Source organism: Manis javanica, chromosome 18, assembly GCF_040802235.1.
Source record: "Manis javanica isolate MJ-LG chromosome 18, MJ_LKY, whole genome shotgun sequence".
Lineage (NCBI taxonomy): Eukaryota > Metazoa > Chordata > Mammalia > Pholidota > Manidae > Manis > Manis javanica.
In genome coordinates this window covers 2,760,858-2,775,498 of record NC_133173.1, presented here as the reverse complement: position 1 = coordinate 2,775,498, position 14,641 = coordinate 2,760,858, and the positions used below count along the sequence as shown (strand labels likewise).

Below are 14,641 nucleotides of genomic sequence, written 5' to 3'. Positions count from 1 at the left end.
TACCTGATCCGGTCGCTCGTCCCACTGTAACCCCAGCGGCTCTCTACTTGCTGGAACCTATTGATGCAGCATTCCTTTCCCCGGAGGCAGCATCTGGGCCGATCAATATAGTCAACTCGGGGTTTAGGATTGACAGTAAAATGAAGAAAGAGATTTACCACTTCACGATCTGACAAGATTCCGGACTGAGCAGGCCCTGTAAATAAAAATAAAAACCTCAGTAAAAGCAATTTGATTTCAATTCCTAACTTTCTGATACTCCACATAATAATGTGAATTCAAATTGGGAAGATGTAAAGTAACAAGGTAAAAAACATCTCAGCATGTATAATTTTTGTATATATTTAAAAGTTTTTCTAAATCCTTTGAGGGCAAACTAGTAGAATGTAGAGAAAAGAATATGGTTAACAGCAAAAGAAGAGACATTATTGACTACATAAACTATTAAGAAGTCTGGAGGATGGAACAGCCTATGGCAGAGAACAACTATGTATACATAAAACTATGAAATACATAAAATAGTTACTTCAAGTTAACCAAGAACAACTCAGGCAGCCGGTGCTTGAGAAGCAAAGTTCATGGAGATGAACGAAGCCCTGTACTGTGCCCACCTTTCCCCTTGGAGTATTTGCTGATTTGCTTCACACAACATAAACACCAAACAGAAACGGGCAACCTAGAAATTGTGTGGTCCTCTTGGAACTGAGAGACAAAACCTGGAGTTAGAGCTACCAAGACAGCCAGACAATGACGGCGAAGAAGGGGAATATTAGGGGAAAAAATACCAACATGTTGTGTAAGAGAAAACTATGAAAACTGAGAAACCAAGCAGAAAGCAGCTGCTAAGAGACTAAAGAGTTCAACAGAAATTTCAGCTGGCTTATAATGCAGGGGAGAAAAATATCCCGAAATATGTGAAAACTAAGCTATGTACTATAACCCCAGGGGTCAGGAAGAAAAACCACCAGGAAATTTAGAAAAATTTTTTATTAAGTGATAATGAAAATATAACATATCAAAATTTGTGGGGGGAGGGAGGATGCTTAGGTGGAAAATTATAAACTTAAATGTATATACTAAAAATGAATATAGTTGAAAATTGCTCTTCTGAGTATTTATCTCAAAAAGGCACAATGACTAAATAACCCCTAGCAAATTAAAATCAAAATAATAAAAAAGCAGAAATTAATGAGATAGAAAACATACATACAGGGGAGAAACTTAATAAAGCCAGAAGCTAGTTCTTAGAAAAAATTCATAAAAACCAACCAACTTGTGGGCAAGGCTGCCCCAAGAAGGTGCAAGACGCCGACTCAGGGACGCAGGGGAGGACGTGACTCAGGGTCCCCAGACATATAACGATATTATGATATTCATGTTAAATTAAAGGTCCAGCTGAAACTGTTACAAAAAGAAAATATGAATAGTCTTTTAACTCCACTCAAGAAATAGAATCTCTAATTAAAAACCTTCCCCAAAGAAAACAGATCCAGACAGCATTGGTGAATTCCCCCAAATATTTAAGGACCACCACCAATCTTAAATAAACTCTTCAACACTGAAAAAAGAAACACTCCTAAGTTTTGTATGAAACCAGCATAAAATTGATAATCAAAATCTGATAATTTCATTACAAGAAAAGAAAATTACAGACTAACTTCTCTCATGAAGTAGTCATAAAAAACTTAAAAAATTTAGCAAATAGGATCTAGGTAATTCATAAAAAAAAATGCATCAAAACCAAATCTGGTTTATGTAAAGAATCCAAAGTAGGTTTAATTCGGAAAATCAATGTAGTTAATCAGATTAAAAGAATAAAGGGGGAGACTGTATCATTATCTCAAAAGAGAAGTATTTGATAAAATTCACCATAAAGCTCTGAGCAGACTAGTAATAAAAGGGAACTTCCTTAACCCAATAAAAGTTATCTATAAAAAATAATATGGCAAGCGCACTTTGTGGGGAAACACTTAGAGCTTTCTGCCTGAGATGGAGCAGGAGAGGGCGGTTCACTAGCGGGGCTTCTACTGATACGCTGCAGGTCCCAGGCCTTAGGGAGAAAAGAAATAAAACGTCTTAGGATGAGAAAAGAAGAAGCAGAATTATTACTGGTTGCAAATGGCATGATTGCACATGCCAACCATGTACAGTGACCTACAAATAAATGATCAGAATTAGTGAATTTATTTTAGCGGGTCACTGGACACAAGTTCAATATAGGAAAATCAACTATTTCTACCAGCAAACAATCAATTAGGGCATAAAAAAAAATGTACAATAGCATTTCAAAAACAAAATACCTAGAGAATAAACCTACCAAAAAATGTACAAGCCCTCTACCAGGAAACTCAAAATACTGTTACAAGAAATTTTTAAAAGACTTAAGTAAACATTCATGGATTGCAAGATGCAATATTAGAAAAATGTCAATTATCTTCACACCAATGTATGGATTCCATGCAATTCAACCAAAATCCCACATGGTATGTTTTTGTGGAAATTGACAAGCTGATTAAAAAAAGTTATTTATATGAAAATGCAAAAGACCAAGAATATCTAAGATAATCTTGAAAAGAACAAAGCTTGAAGATTTTTACTATCAGATTTCAAGATTTAGTATAAAACTGCAGAAATTGAAACAATGAACTGGTGCAAGAATAAACAAATGTAACAGTGGAACAGAACAGGCATTCCAGGAATAGATTCATATACACTCCCCTGGTTTACAACAAAGTTGGTACTGCAATGTATGGGGGCAAAGGTGGGTTTTTAATACACTGCTATATGGGAAAAAATGAACCTTGACCTCTACTGCACACCATATACCCAACTGGATTACAGACCTAAATGTTACCTGTAAAGCAATAAAGCTCCTAGAAGAAAACCTTACAGAGTATCTTCATGACCTTGAGGCAGGGAAAATTTTTTTAAAGGAAACAAAAAGGCTTCCCCTTAAAGGAAAAGATTGATCAATTAACTCCATTAAAATTAAGATCTTCCATTTCTCAAAAGACAGAATTAAGATAATAAAAAGGTCAAGATAATATCCCACAGACTGGGATATTAGCAATACATGTATGTATCTGACAAAGGGCTTGTATCCAGAATATATAAAAACTCTTATAAATCAACAAGGAAACAATAAAGACCTGAATAAACATCCTGTGTGTTGGTTACTATCCAATTATTAGCTTCTTTAATCATCATTAATCATCAGAGACACAAAATCAAAACCAATCAAATATGTCCTCACCCCTCATCAAATGACCAGAACTACAAAAACTGACAATAACAATTTCTGAAGAGAAGGCAGAATAATGAGGGTGAACTCTTAACTTTCTTAACTTGGTAGCCGAGTGTGAACTGTTACAACCACTCTGGGCGACTGTTTGACAGGATCCACCAATGCTGAACATAAGGCACCTGTATTTCCTACATACTCAACACAGATGTTCACATGTGTGCACCAAGTGACGTGTACAATGTTTTTGTACAATGTTTTTAATAGCCCCCAAAGAGAACAAACCCAACGCCCAACAACAGTAAAATGGATAAATAAACCATGGCACATTCATACAACAGATTGTAAACCAGTGAAAGAGAATGAGCTACTCCACACACAACCACCTGGGTGAACTAAGACATAACGTTAAGAGAAAGGAGCCACCCACAAATAAGAACACACACGGCACGCATGATTCCCTTTACAGAAAGTAGTCCCCTCTGGGAGGGGTGTGATGGAGACTTCCAGGGTACTGGCAATGTACTGTAAACTGATAAAAGTTAGTGTGGTTAAAGAGATGTGTTCACTTTATTTGTTCACTTTACTATACGGATGTTACATACTTCAATAAAAAAAGTTTACAAGAAGAAAAAACAAACACTGATTCTGACCAGCAAAAAAACAAAAACAAATTGGGAGAAAATTGGAACAGATATGATAAATTGTGAAGAAAAATCTGAATACCTCAACAGAACCACAAAAGTCATGAATGGCAAGAAAAAAATTAAAATGACCAATAAATATAATAAAGTATAATTTTAAACAATCATGAGATATTTTTTCTTGAAGTCAACCTGCCTATACAAATCATATAGCTGAAAAGGGGTTAATATCCAAAATATATAAAGAAGTCATATAACTCAGTAACAAAAAACAATTGATTAAAAAATGGGCAGAGGACATAAATAAGACATTTTTCCAAAGAAGACATACAGAAGACATACAGATGGCCAACAGACAAATGAAAAGATGCTCAACATCAATAATTATCAAGGAAATGTGCATCAAAATCATGGTGAGATATCATCTCACACTTGTTAGAATGACTAGTATCAACAAGACAAGAAATAACAAGTGTTGGCGAGGATGTGGAGGAAAGGGGGCCTCCTATGTTATTGGTGAGAATGTGCACTGATGCAGCAACTACGGGAAGCAGTATGGACGTCCCCCCTAAATTAAAAATAGAACTACCATAAGATCCAGCTAGTCCATATCTGGGTATTTATCTGTATAATACAAAAATACTAATTTGGAAAAATATATGCACTCCTATATTCACTGCAGTATTTACAACAGCCAAGATATGAAAACAACCTAAGTGTCCTTCGATGAGTATATGGATAAAAATGTGGTACAGTAATAGTGGAATGCTACTTGGCCATAAAAAAGAACGAACTCTTGCCATTTGCAACAACATGGATGGACCCTGAAGATATTATTATGCTCAGTGAAATGAGCCAGCTGGACAATGACAAATATTGTACGACTTCATTTAGACATGGAACCTAAAAATATAACCAAAAACTTACAGGTACAGAGAACAGGTTGGTAGTCACCAATGGGGAATGGGGTTGGGGTAGGTAAAATGGGTGTGGGGGCTCAACTGGAGGGTGAGGAACAGTAACTAGGCTTGGGGTGGTGATCACTTTGCAGCGTATGCAAATACCAAATTATAATGTTGTATACCTGAAATTTACATAATTTATGTACCAATTTTGCCTCAATAAACAGATACACACAGATGTGGCTATGACTTAAAAAGCAGATAATCCTCAATGATAACATGTGTAATGAGAACTGGTCATAGAACTAAGATTCAAAACCAGGTCTGTTCAGAATTATCAACCCAAGATTTTGGAAGATCTGACCTACATGCTTGGGCAAGGCACTTAACCTCTCAGGTTCCATTCTCTATAACCTCTAAAATATATTACTTTTTATACTTATAAAATATTTTTCTTAACTACATAATATATATAACCTATAATATTACCTCGAAGGGCTATTAGGAGAATTAAATGAAATTATACACACAAATATCACATGACCAGAAAGTGACTAATGTTGAAAAAACAGCCTCTCTTCCTCTCTCACACAGGGAGCCTGACCGACTACCCACCCATGAAAACAGTCCAGGTAGAGCTCGTCACCCGAGGGCCTTACCTGCTGCGAACTCCTCGATAGTCATCAGCGGGAACCGGATCAAGGAGAGCGCTTTCCCCAGAACTTTCTGTTTGTTTCCAAAAGTCACAGGCAGTTGTTGTCTCTGACATTCTGCTTCTGCCCATCGCACGACAGCTCCAAAAAGCCGGCTTTCCCTAATGCTCAGCGTGTCTCTTTCTAGAACTGCGCAAAGTGTGTCTACAGGTAAAATACAAAAAAAAAAACAAATTAGGAATATTTTGCTTTTTTTCCCCCTTTTCCCTTTCTTTCTTTTTTTTATTAAGGCATCACTGATATACACTTTTATCAAGGTTTTACAAGAAAAACAATGTGGTTATTACATTCACCCATATTATCAAGTTCCCCCCCAAAAGCCCACTGCAGTCACTGCCCATCAGTGTAGTAAGATGCCAGGGTCCCTATTTGCCTTCTTTGAGCTACACTGTCTTCCCCGTGACCCCACACACACCATGTGCACCGATCATGGTACCCCACCGTCCCCTTCTCCCTCCTTCCCCACCCCTCCCCTTTGGTAACCACTAGTCCCTCTTGGAGTCTCTGAGTCTGCTGCTGTTTTGTTCCATCAGTTTTGCTTCATTGTTATACTCCACAAATGAGGGAAATCATTTGGTATTTGTCTTTCTCCACCTGGCTTATTTCACTGATCATAATACCCTCCAGCTCCATCCATGTTGTTGCAAATGGTAGGATTTGTTTCTTTCTTTGACTGGAATATTTTGCTTTTTAACAATAGTGACAAACATGCTTACATTGTTTTCAAATATCAAAAAGAAGGTTATATATTTAAAACTACAGACTATGCTTAAAAATATTAAAGAATAAAAGGAATTAAACAGCAGTTTTCTTTAAAAACTTACTGTAAGGGTAACATTCAACTTACGTTGCCAAACATGAAGCTTAGATGTAGTATCTCCTTAAATGTCCGTTATACTCACCAAGCAAACTCCAACATCCAGAATGAGATGAAGTCAGAGACAAACGCCCCAAATTAGTACGATAAATTCAGCCTACAGATCACAACCCACTCACCCGTGCGGCAGTCACCCCTCGCTGAGCGCCCCCCGTGCGCAGCCCCTCTCCCACACACTGAGGAGACAGCACCGAGCGGGGGATGGTCACCCTCCCTGGCCCCCACGGAGCTTACACCCCAATTGAATCTTACAGATTCAATAAACAGAAGTAAAATACGTTAGACAATAAATGTAGGAAAAAACAGCCAGGAGAGGGGGCCCAGTGATGGAGTTCACACTCGGACAGTTCGGACCGGCTTCCCCTGCGCTGAGGCTTGCAGGAGGTACGCTGGGGGGAGGCCCGACAGGCACCTGCAGAGGAAGGGCAGCCCAGGGCCGCCCGCGCCAAGGCCCGGGCGCAGCAGCGCGCCTGCCGCAGCTGAACGACAGCCACAAGGCCCGTGCGGCGAGGGAAGGGCAGTAGGCCGCGAGGCCAGGAACACGGGGGAACGCGGGGTCCAGTCACACAGCACCCTGAATCATGCAGTTTGTACTCCGAGAGCAAAAGGGAACCCCTGGCGGGTTCTGAGCTTTAACAGCCTATGTTCTAAAAGGACCCCCAGGCAGTGGTGTGGAGGAGCCACAGAGGGCCCAGAATGGGAGGCACAGCAGGTGGGAGGCCCCTGCTCTGACCCGGTCGGAGGTGACGGCGGCCTGGACCAGGAGGAAGTGCGGGGAAGGGCCCGAGCCAGGGTATTTTCTGAAGGAAGACTCGTGAGATTTCCTAACGGATGAAATACAGGGGCTGACGGAGAAGAGTCAAGGATGATTCCGGCTTAGCGTCTAAGCGGTAGGGGATGAAGGCGGCATCAACCGAGACGGGAGAGACTGCAGAGGAGCAGGTTTGGGGGCGTTGAGGGGGGAGGGCTTTAATTTTAGACATATTAAGTTTGGAATACCTGACACCCAAGTACGAATGTCATGCCTGCAGCTCAGGCCCTCTCATCATGGACAACATTTAAATTGGCTCAGTTCCCTCTGAGCTACAGGAGACCAGATGCAGCAAGTTCAGAAAGAGGGGCTTTAGAGGCTGACATACGAGAAGAAATGGCAGGTGCGGTCCAGCAAGGGCAGAGAAGAGAAGAGATTAGGGAAAGGCAGGCGTAAGGCCTTGAAAAGCTTCATCGTGAGGACACTTTCAAAGAGAAAGATCAATAAAGCGAACTTCAAAAGCCTGACGGCCTCACTACAAAATGACTGAAAGTCATGATGAGCACGTCTAGTCACAGATTCCTACATGGCAGTCAACACACAGTGTTTAACAAGGGTGGGCGGCGTAGAGTGCGTGTTAGGCGTCCTCCTCAAACGGCCGAAACAGATTTGGTTCTTAAAGAAGCAAAGGTATGGAAGACGACAACTCTCCAAAGAGCCTCGACAAAGCAGGCACTGTTATAAACCAAGTTATACCTTAAATGTTTTAAAAAATCAGGATACCATACTTACATAGAGCAAAAAATTTTTTTAATTGCATATGATTTTCATGAATCTGTAAGACACATCTAATATATCAAAAAAAGAAAATTCTCTATTGCAATGGTGTACACATCCATCTGCAAGCAAGCTCTTGGTGATTCCAGCAAAGGCATCTCCATCCCCAGAACACAGCAGGGGCTCAACAACGTACTAAGAATAAACAGGTCAGACACAATTCTTTAAAAAGTCAAGTTCTTCCTTCTCTTGCCCCTGAGAAGATAGGTATAAACTAAGGCCTCATGGAGCCTTTCACAGTTAAATAAGTGTAAATCAATATGCCTCAGTATTGTAAGACCAGGAATGACCATAATAGCTAACCATTATCAGTATGATTCATAAACATAATGGATTTTAATATAAACTGTGAATGAAATCAAATCAGAAAATTGTTTCTAGGCTATCTACCCTTGTGCAAGGCACCTATTTCAAGATTCCCAGGCTCCACTGGCACACCTACTGTGGCAGCTACTTACAAACAACTGCCAGGAGTGAGCCACCAGCGCACAGGCAGTGTTACTTCAAATGGGAGGAGACTGAAGTACGCGCAGAGCACCCGACAACCCCCCAGGGGACAGAAACCGGGATCCGGGAATGCCTCATGACAACGTGGGTGCCGCCTGGAGCTCTGGAACGCCCAGCAACCTGCAGACGTTCAGTGGCACCTGGTGTACCCCGGGGAGGAACCTGATCAGGTCTCCGCCCTTCAGGACACTGCACGCTGAGCACAGATCGCTCCCAAGGCCCTGAGCGGCAGCTGCGATGTGTTGTCAGAGAAGGGGGGTGTGTGTGTGTCAGTTCTTAGGAAAAGTCACTGCAGAAGTACCACTGATCTTGAACAACATGGGTCCGAGCTGTGTGGGTTCACTTACATGGGGATTTTTTTTCAATAAATACATTGGAAAAATATTTTGAGATGGGTGACAATCTGAAAAAATTTTCTCTAGCTTACTTTATTATAATACAGTGTATAATCTATGTAATGTACAAAATATGTGTTGTTTATGTTTTTGTTTATGTCATTGGTAAGGCTTCTGGTCAACAGGCTACTGGTAGTCAAGTTTTGGGGGAGTCAAAGCTATACATGCATTTTCAACGGAACAGGGGGTCAGTGCCCCAATTCCCATGTTGTTCAAAGGTCAACTCACTGTCTGAGCCAAGACACTAGAACTGTGTGAGAACTCGCCATGGTGGGAAGGCAAGGCCACACTCAAGACATGGTAAGTCCAGATGGTCAGCAGACATGACTGGGACACGTATGATGTCCTGTGTCTCAGGGCTAGTGCTGCGATGGAAAAAGGGACAAAGGTCTTGCCTTCAGAGAGTTTACAGTCTAGGTGGGGAAGGTAGACAAACACACACAAATACCTAGGTAAGACTTTGGGACAGTGACATGCATTATAAGGAAAATAAAGCAGAGCAATGGAACAGAGATTGTTTAGGGGAGCGCGGTATCCACTCTAAGGTCTGAGGTGACATGTCTCCGGTCTCATCAGCCTGACATCCAAATGATTAAAAGGAGGGTAGCCATACAAAGGTGTAGGGAGAAGGGTCCCAATCAGGAAGAACAGTAAATACGAAGGCTTAACACAGAAATAACCCTAGCCAGTGTGCGTGGGGCACAGAATGACAGGGGACACGATCAGACGCAGACAGAGGCAGGGAGTGGCTGCCCGGCTGTTGGCAGGAGCGTTTCCTCTCCCTCCTGGGTGTGGCTACTCTGCCTCCCGAGCCTCCTCTGCGGGTGGGTGGGCGCGAGGGACTGGATTCTGGACAGTGGAATAGAAAACAGAATGAGGATGCCATCTCAAGGCCAAAGCTTTTCAGATGTGGGTGTCTTCCCTGCCTAAGCTTTTTTCCACCTGCCAGCAGGACACAGATAGTGACAGGTAATATGTAAGACATGACACTATATATGAATGTATATAGTAATAATATACAGAGCACATGCACTAATATATATAATTGATATGCATTTTGGGTTCATCATGAATATACTGTTTAAGCCTGCACGCCTGGATTCCCCACACCCGCGCTCCCACCTCTGCCTGTTCTCCTCGCGTGCTCCCCGGCCTCTAGGACACCCCCCTTCACACTCCACACACCATCCATTCTTTAAGGCCCGTGTCAAATCCTCCTGCTGAGATTTTCTTAACAGTACTCCAATTTGAGGTAATCTCTCCATGTTATGGATTTGCAAAGGAATTACTCTCTATCTTAGTTCAAAAAAGACACATTCTAGTGTCTTAGATCTTAAATTTCACTTATTTGTTCCTTGATTCTCCAATTAAGATGTCAGTTTCCTTAAGAAAAATCCATCTTAACCTTCTTGGTATTTCTTAGAGGAGCCTAGCATAACGCTGAATAGATGATGAGCATTCAATGAATATTTATTTCATGACATATTTATTTCAGGCAATAAAGTAGTTAAGACTTTGAGGAATATTTCACCACAATAAAGAAAGCAAAACTCTTAGAAGCAGACTTAAACAATTTGGAAGAAAGAACTTAAAAACAGCTCATCCAGGAAGGCTGAGTAATGTCACTGTGCCTACCGGTAGATTTCTACCCCCCGGGGGACTCACCTATGTCCACGTCGGTGAAGCCCTCCGCGCTTATTGCGTCCACCGTGCTCTTGTCTATTGTGTCTAGACAAAGACTAGCAAGCTGCGGTTCATCAAACAATCGAGCCTAAACATTTTAAAAGATACTTATTTTAGTTTTGTAGTTAATTTGCCTTCAGGCTGTATATATTCAAAGTTAATATTAATGGCTGATTATATAAAAGCACCTACTTTAAAACCACAGTTATAGTGTCCATGTATTCTTAAAACTTTTCATTTCACAATCAGAAATGAAAAGCTAGAAGCACAAATGCCCTGTTGACAGAACAAAGTCACATTACCACCAGCAGCACTGCTGTTTTTACTTTCACATGCTTATACATATATTGCCTACTTTCCTATATATTACTCATTTTGATCCTTAACAAACACTCTAGGTCAGATAAAGCAGATATTAACCCATTTTCCAGATATCGAAACAGAAGCTCAGAGAGGTATACTGACTTTTAATATCATCTGGCTAGTTATGTTGCCCAAACAGTACTGAAACCCAAGTTTTTGGATTTTCTAACTAAATGCTATCAACTGTCAAGCATCCCAGTACAAACACATCAAATTATTTTTTTTCCTCCATTTTCTGTCTTGACTGAGGGGGAGAGAATGAAGTACTTTATATAAAAAAGTATTTTATATAAAAATGAACTATTTTATATAAAAATAATTTCTAACGTAAAGCATGAAAGCTCTAGGAACTTAGGGACAAACTAGGCCTAACAGAAAAGCAAATTAATAAATTCACATGATGGAACATAACAATGAGAATGAACCATATAACTACATACAACAACATGGATGAATTCTACAAACATGATGATAAACAGAAGCCACAGCACATACTGAGCAAAAGATATTTCTGTACGATTCCAGTAAAGCTCACCCAGGCTTTAAAAAGTCAGAAGTCAAGCTTATAATATGTGATTAATCAGGATGCATATTTTAACTCAAAATGAGTTTAAAGCGGGGAGGGACGGTAATATCCAAACTCCCATGAGATCTTTGAAATCCTTAACTCTGAGAAAGGAGATGTGACGATAGGTATGCCGATGACCAGTCTCTCATTCTGGCCTAGGGTCAGCTCTGCTTACATTTAATAGTCTGGGCAAACGCAAAATGCACAGAGGTACTCATGCTGTGCATTTAGGCTCCTGCAGAAACCCACTGAAAATGCTGCCAATTAACTGACCACCCCGTAAACACCACCATTATTTGGCAGGGTTGATGACCCTTCATTTAACATTAAAGTAAAATTCATTTTCAAAGGATTTGATAACCATATGCTATTGAACAATGAGAAGTATCTCCAAACAGTTATTCTGTGTTTTATGAAGGAGAGAAAAGAGCATTAAACACACTGGCTTAAATTTAAAATAGATATATGTATTATATGTAATATATAATTATTATATAAAAATATTTTAAATCAGTAGAACACGTCTTAAAATTACAGAATCCTCTAATATATTTGAAAATGTTTTTCTTAGATTATATACTGGGCTTATTTATGTTAATTTGTTGGGTGAAATTTTTAATACATTTTAGCCCTAAATAATGATATACAGAATCTGTTTTAATAGAATAAAATTAACTCTATTTCATGAAATTTTCCCTTGAAATTTTTATATAAAAATAATTTCAAATTTATAAAAAGTTGCAAGTAAAAAAAACAGCCCTTTCCCCAAATGTACCTATCTAAATGTTATTTATCTAGTATTTTGCTTCATTTATCATTTGTGCTCTCAATGTACATCACACAAAATACATATGTAAATGGCATAATAATCCCTGCCTTATCTAACCCAGAGGGCTCATTAAGGATCAAAATAAGTCATGTGTAAGAAAACAGGCAATGTATATGTGCATGTGGGTATATATATTTGGAGCAGGGGAGTGCTGACCCATTCATTAATAAATTACATACATCACAGACCTTACCCTTAAATACGTCAATTAGCTTTGGTAAATCGTACAGTATTTTTGTCTAACCCACTGTCTATATTCCAGTTTTGACAACTGGCATATAATGTTTTTTAATAACACTTTTCCTCCTAGTACAGTTGCCAGTCTAGTATCATAGTTTAGGTAAAGTGTTTAATGAATGAAATTTTAACATCAGCAAATATTTTAATTGACCAACTCAACTATATTTTTTAGTGTTCATGTAAAAACTGATCTTTTACTCTAGGAAAAAGATTTTTATTAAAATTATTTTATTCACAATAGCACTATTTCAGTTATTCCTTAGATTACATAGGTAATATTAAGTTTCCCACGGAATCTATCGCTGCTATGTAGAGTAAAATAAATTAATTGACTCAAAATTCAGACTGTGTCTGATATTACCTCTCATAAAATATCACTTCATATGATTGTATTGCTTCATAAGAACTATTTTTCCCTGTATGAATCACGCTGGTACAGTAAACTGGCCTTTGTCTTAAAGTGCAGCTGGCACAGCTCCCAAGTAACTGAACATGCTTGGTTCAGACGACCCCCTGCGCAGGAACAAGCACACATGACACTCCGTAGCCTCAATCACATGACCCCACCGATGAAAAATAAGTGAGTGACACCAGGCGCTCAGGCGGTGGTGACACACTAACAAGTTCCTTTTTCTCTCTAGTGGTACCTGTGAACCCTTGCTACTCAGAATCACTAGAATCATCTTAAAGCCTGTTGGAAATTTAGACTCACAGGTCGTAGTTTGTACCTACCGAACTAAAAACTGTATTTCAACTGTCAAAGTTTAATTTATTAGTTTCTGAATTTTATGACTGAACTTTTAAAAATAAAAGTAATTAAGTGGTCCTTTCCACACACATTAAAACCCCTTGGAAAATAAAGAATCTCATGAATATCAACTTTCTTATGTGGTCTTCATCACAAATTCAAAAGGGGAAAAAATGCACAGAGAACGTTATCAGCCACAGGACCACAGTCAAGTCATTTCTCCTCTCTGTGCCTTACTCTTCATCCGCAGAACAGCGACAGCGACAGTAAGAGAGCCTTTAGGAGGACACCGGCGCCTCCTGAAGTGACCGTGGGCATTAAGTGCAGCAACGCACACAAGCGGCTGAGCAGGGAGCCCAGCACCCAGGCCCCCTCACGCGTGCCCCGGTGCCTCATCGCGTCACACGCCGCCAGCACTCAGCTCTAGGGCTGAGGCCGCGTTCTACCACTTGCTGTCTGGGCTTCCAGTGCATCTTAACATGGGGCTAATAACAGTAAACAACGTCACAGAGCTGTAATGAGGACTGATTGTCGTAATCATGCCAAGGGACTCGCTCAGAGTCCGGCCCGCTGCAGGTGCAGACACGGGGTCCTGCGGTGACGGGCAGGAAGAGGTAACAGGAGCAGGCTCTGCTCCTGTTGGCACAAATACTCAACGGAAGAGGATTTTTTTCAGAAACTGTGCTATACTTTCTATACAACAGAATGGACACAGAACTGGGGAACACGATGGGGCTCTGGCCCCATCCAGCCTGTTGTGAGACTTTAGGCAGTAGTTATGCGACCCAGGCTTTAGGTTTTGCATTTGAAAAATGAGAGGGCTGAGCTAGGGGACACCTGTGATTATTCCCAGTACTAACAGTCAGTAGGACTATAGAGTATCAGCTGAGATATTTTTCTCCCTCATTTTAACCTGCCTCTGGAAAGACATGCTATCTCCAAGTAAGATCACATTCTGAGGTACTGGGAATTAGGATTTCAACACGTGAACTGTGGGGGGCACAACTCAACCCATAACAACACATGGTCATAGGCTACCTTAGAGTTTTTAAAACAATTCATACAAGGGTGTTGTAACATTGTTAAAAAGAAAATCAGCAAGTTATTTACATCTAAGGTATGAAGCTCAGATTACAGGCATTTAACAAATGCTAAGTAGTATACGGTAAGGCCTGGCTAATGGTTCCACAGATGTGTTTAGTTTGTAAAAAAGCTCATCAGACTGTACACTCAGGACATGTGTACTTTTCTGTATGTATACTGTACTTAGTGAAAACTTTTTAAATGTCAGAAAAAGTATATTTCAAATAAGACTTAAATTCTAACTTTCCCAGGAAGCAAGC

General features: G+C 40.1%; 1 protein-coding gene across 2 annotated transcripts in view; it reads right to left on the bottom strand.

The window, feature by feature from the left end:
- The window catches only part of BTBD1 (BTB domain containing 1), a 37,759-nt gene that overhangs the window by 14,096 nt on the left and 9,022 nt on the right, over nt 1–14,641 (bottom strand). For both annotated transcript variants that reach the window (XM_037000549.2, XM_037000548.2), the window contains exons 3-5: nt 10,533–10,638; nt 5,447–5,644; nt 4–196 (exon numbers count right to left, since the gene is read on the bottom strand). In XM_037000549.2, the coding sequence (XP_036856444.1) occupies nt 4–196; nt 5,447–5,644; nt 10,533–10,638 (497 nt within the window). The remainder of the gene's footprint in view (nt 1–3; nt 197–5,446; nt 5,645–10,532; nt 10,639–14,641) is intronic.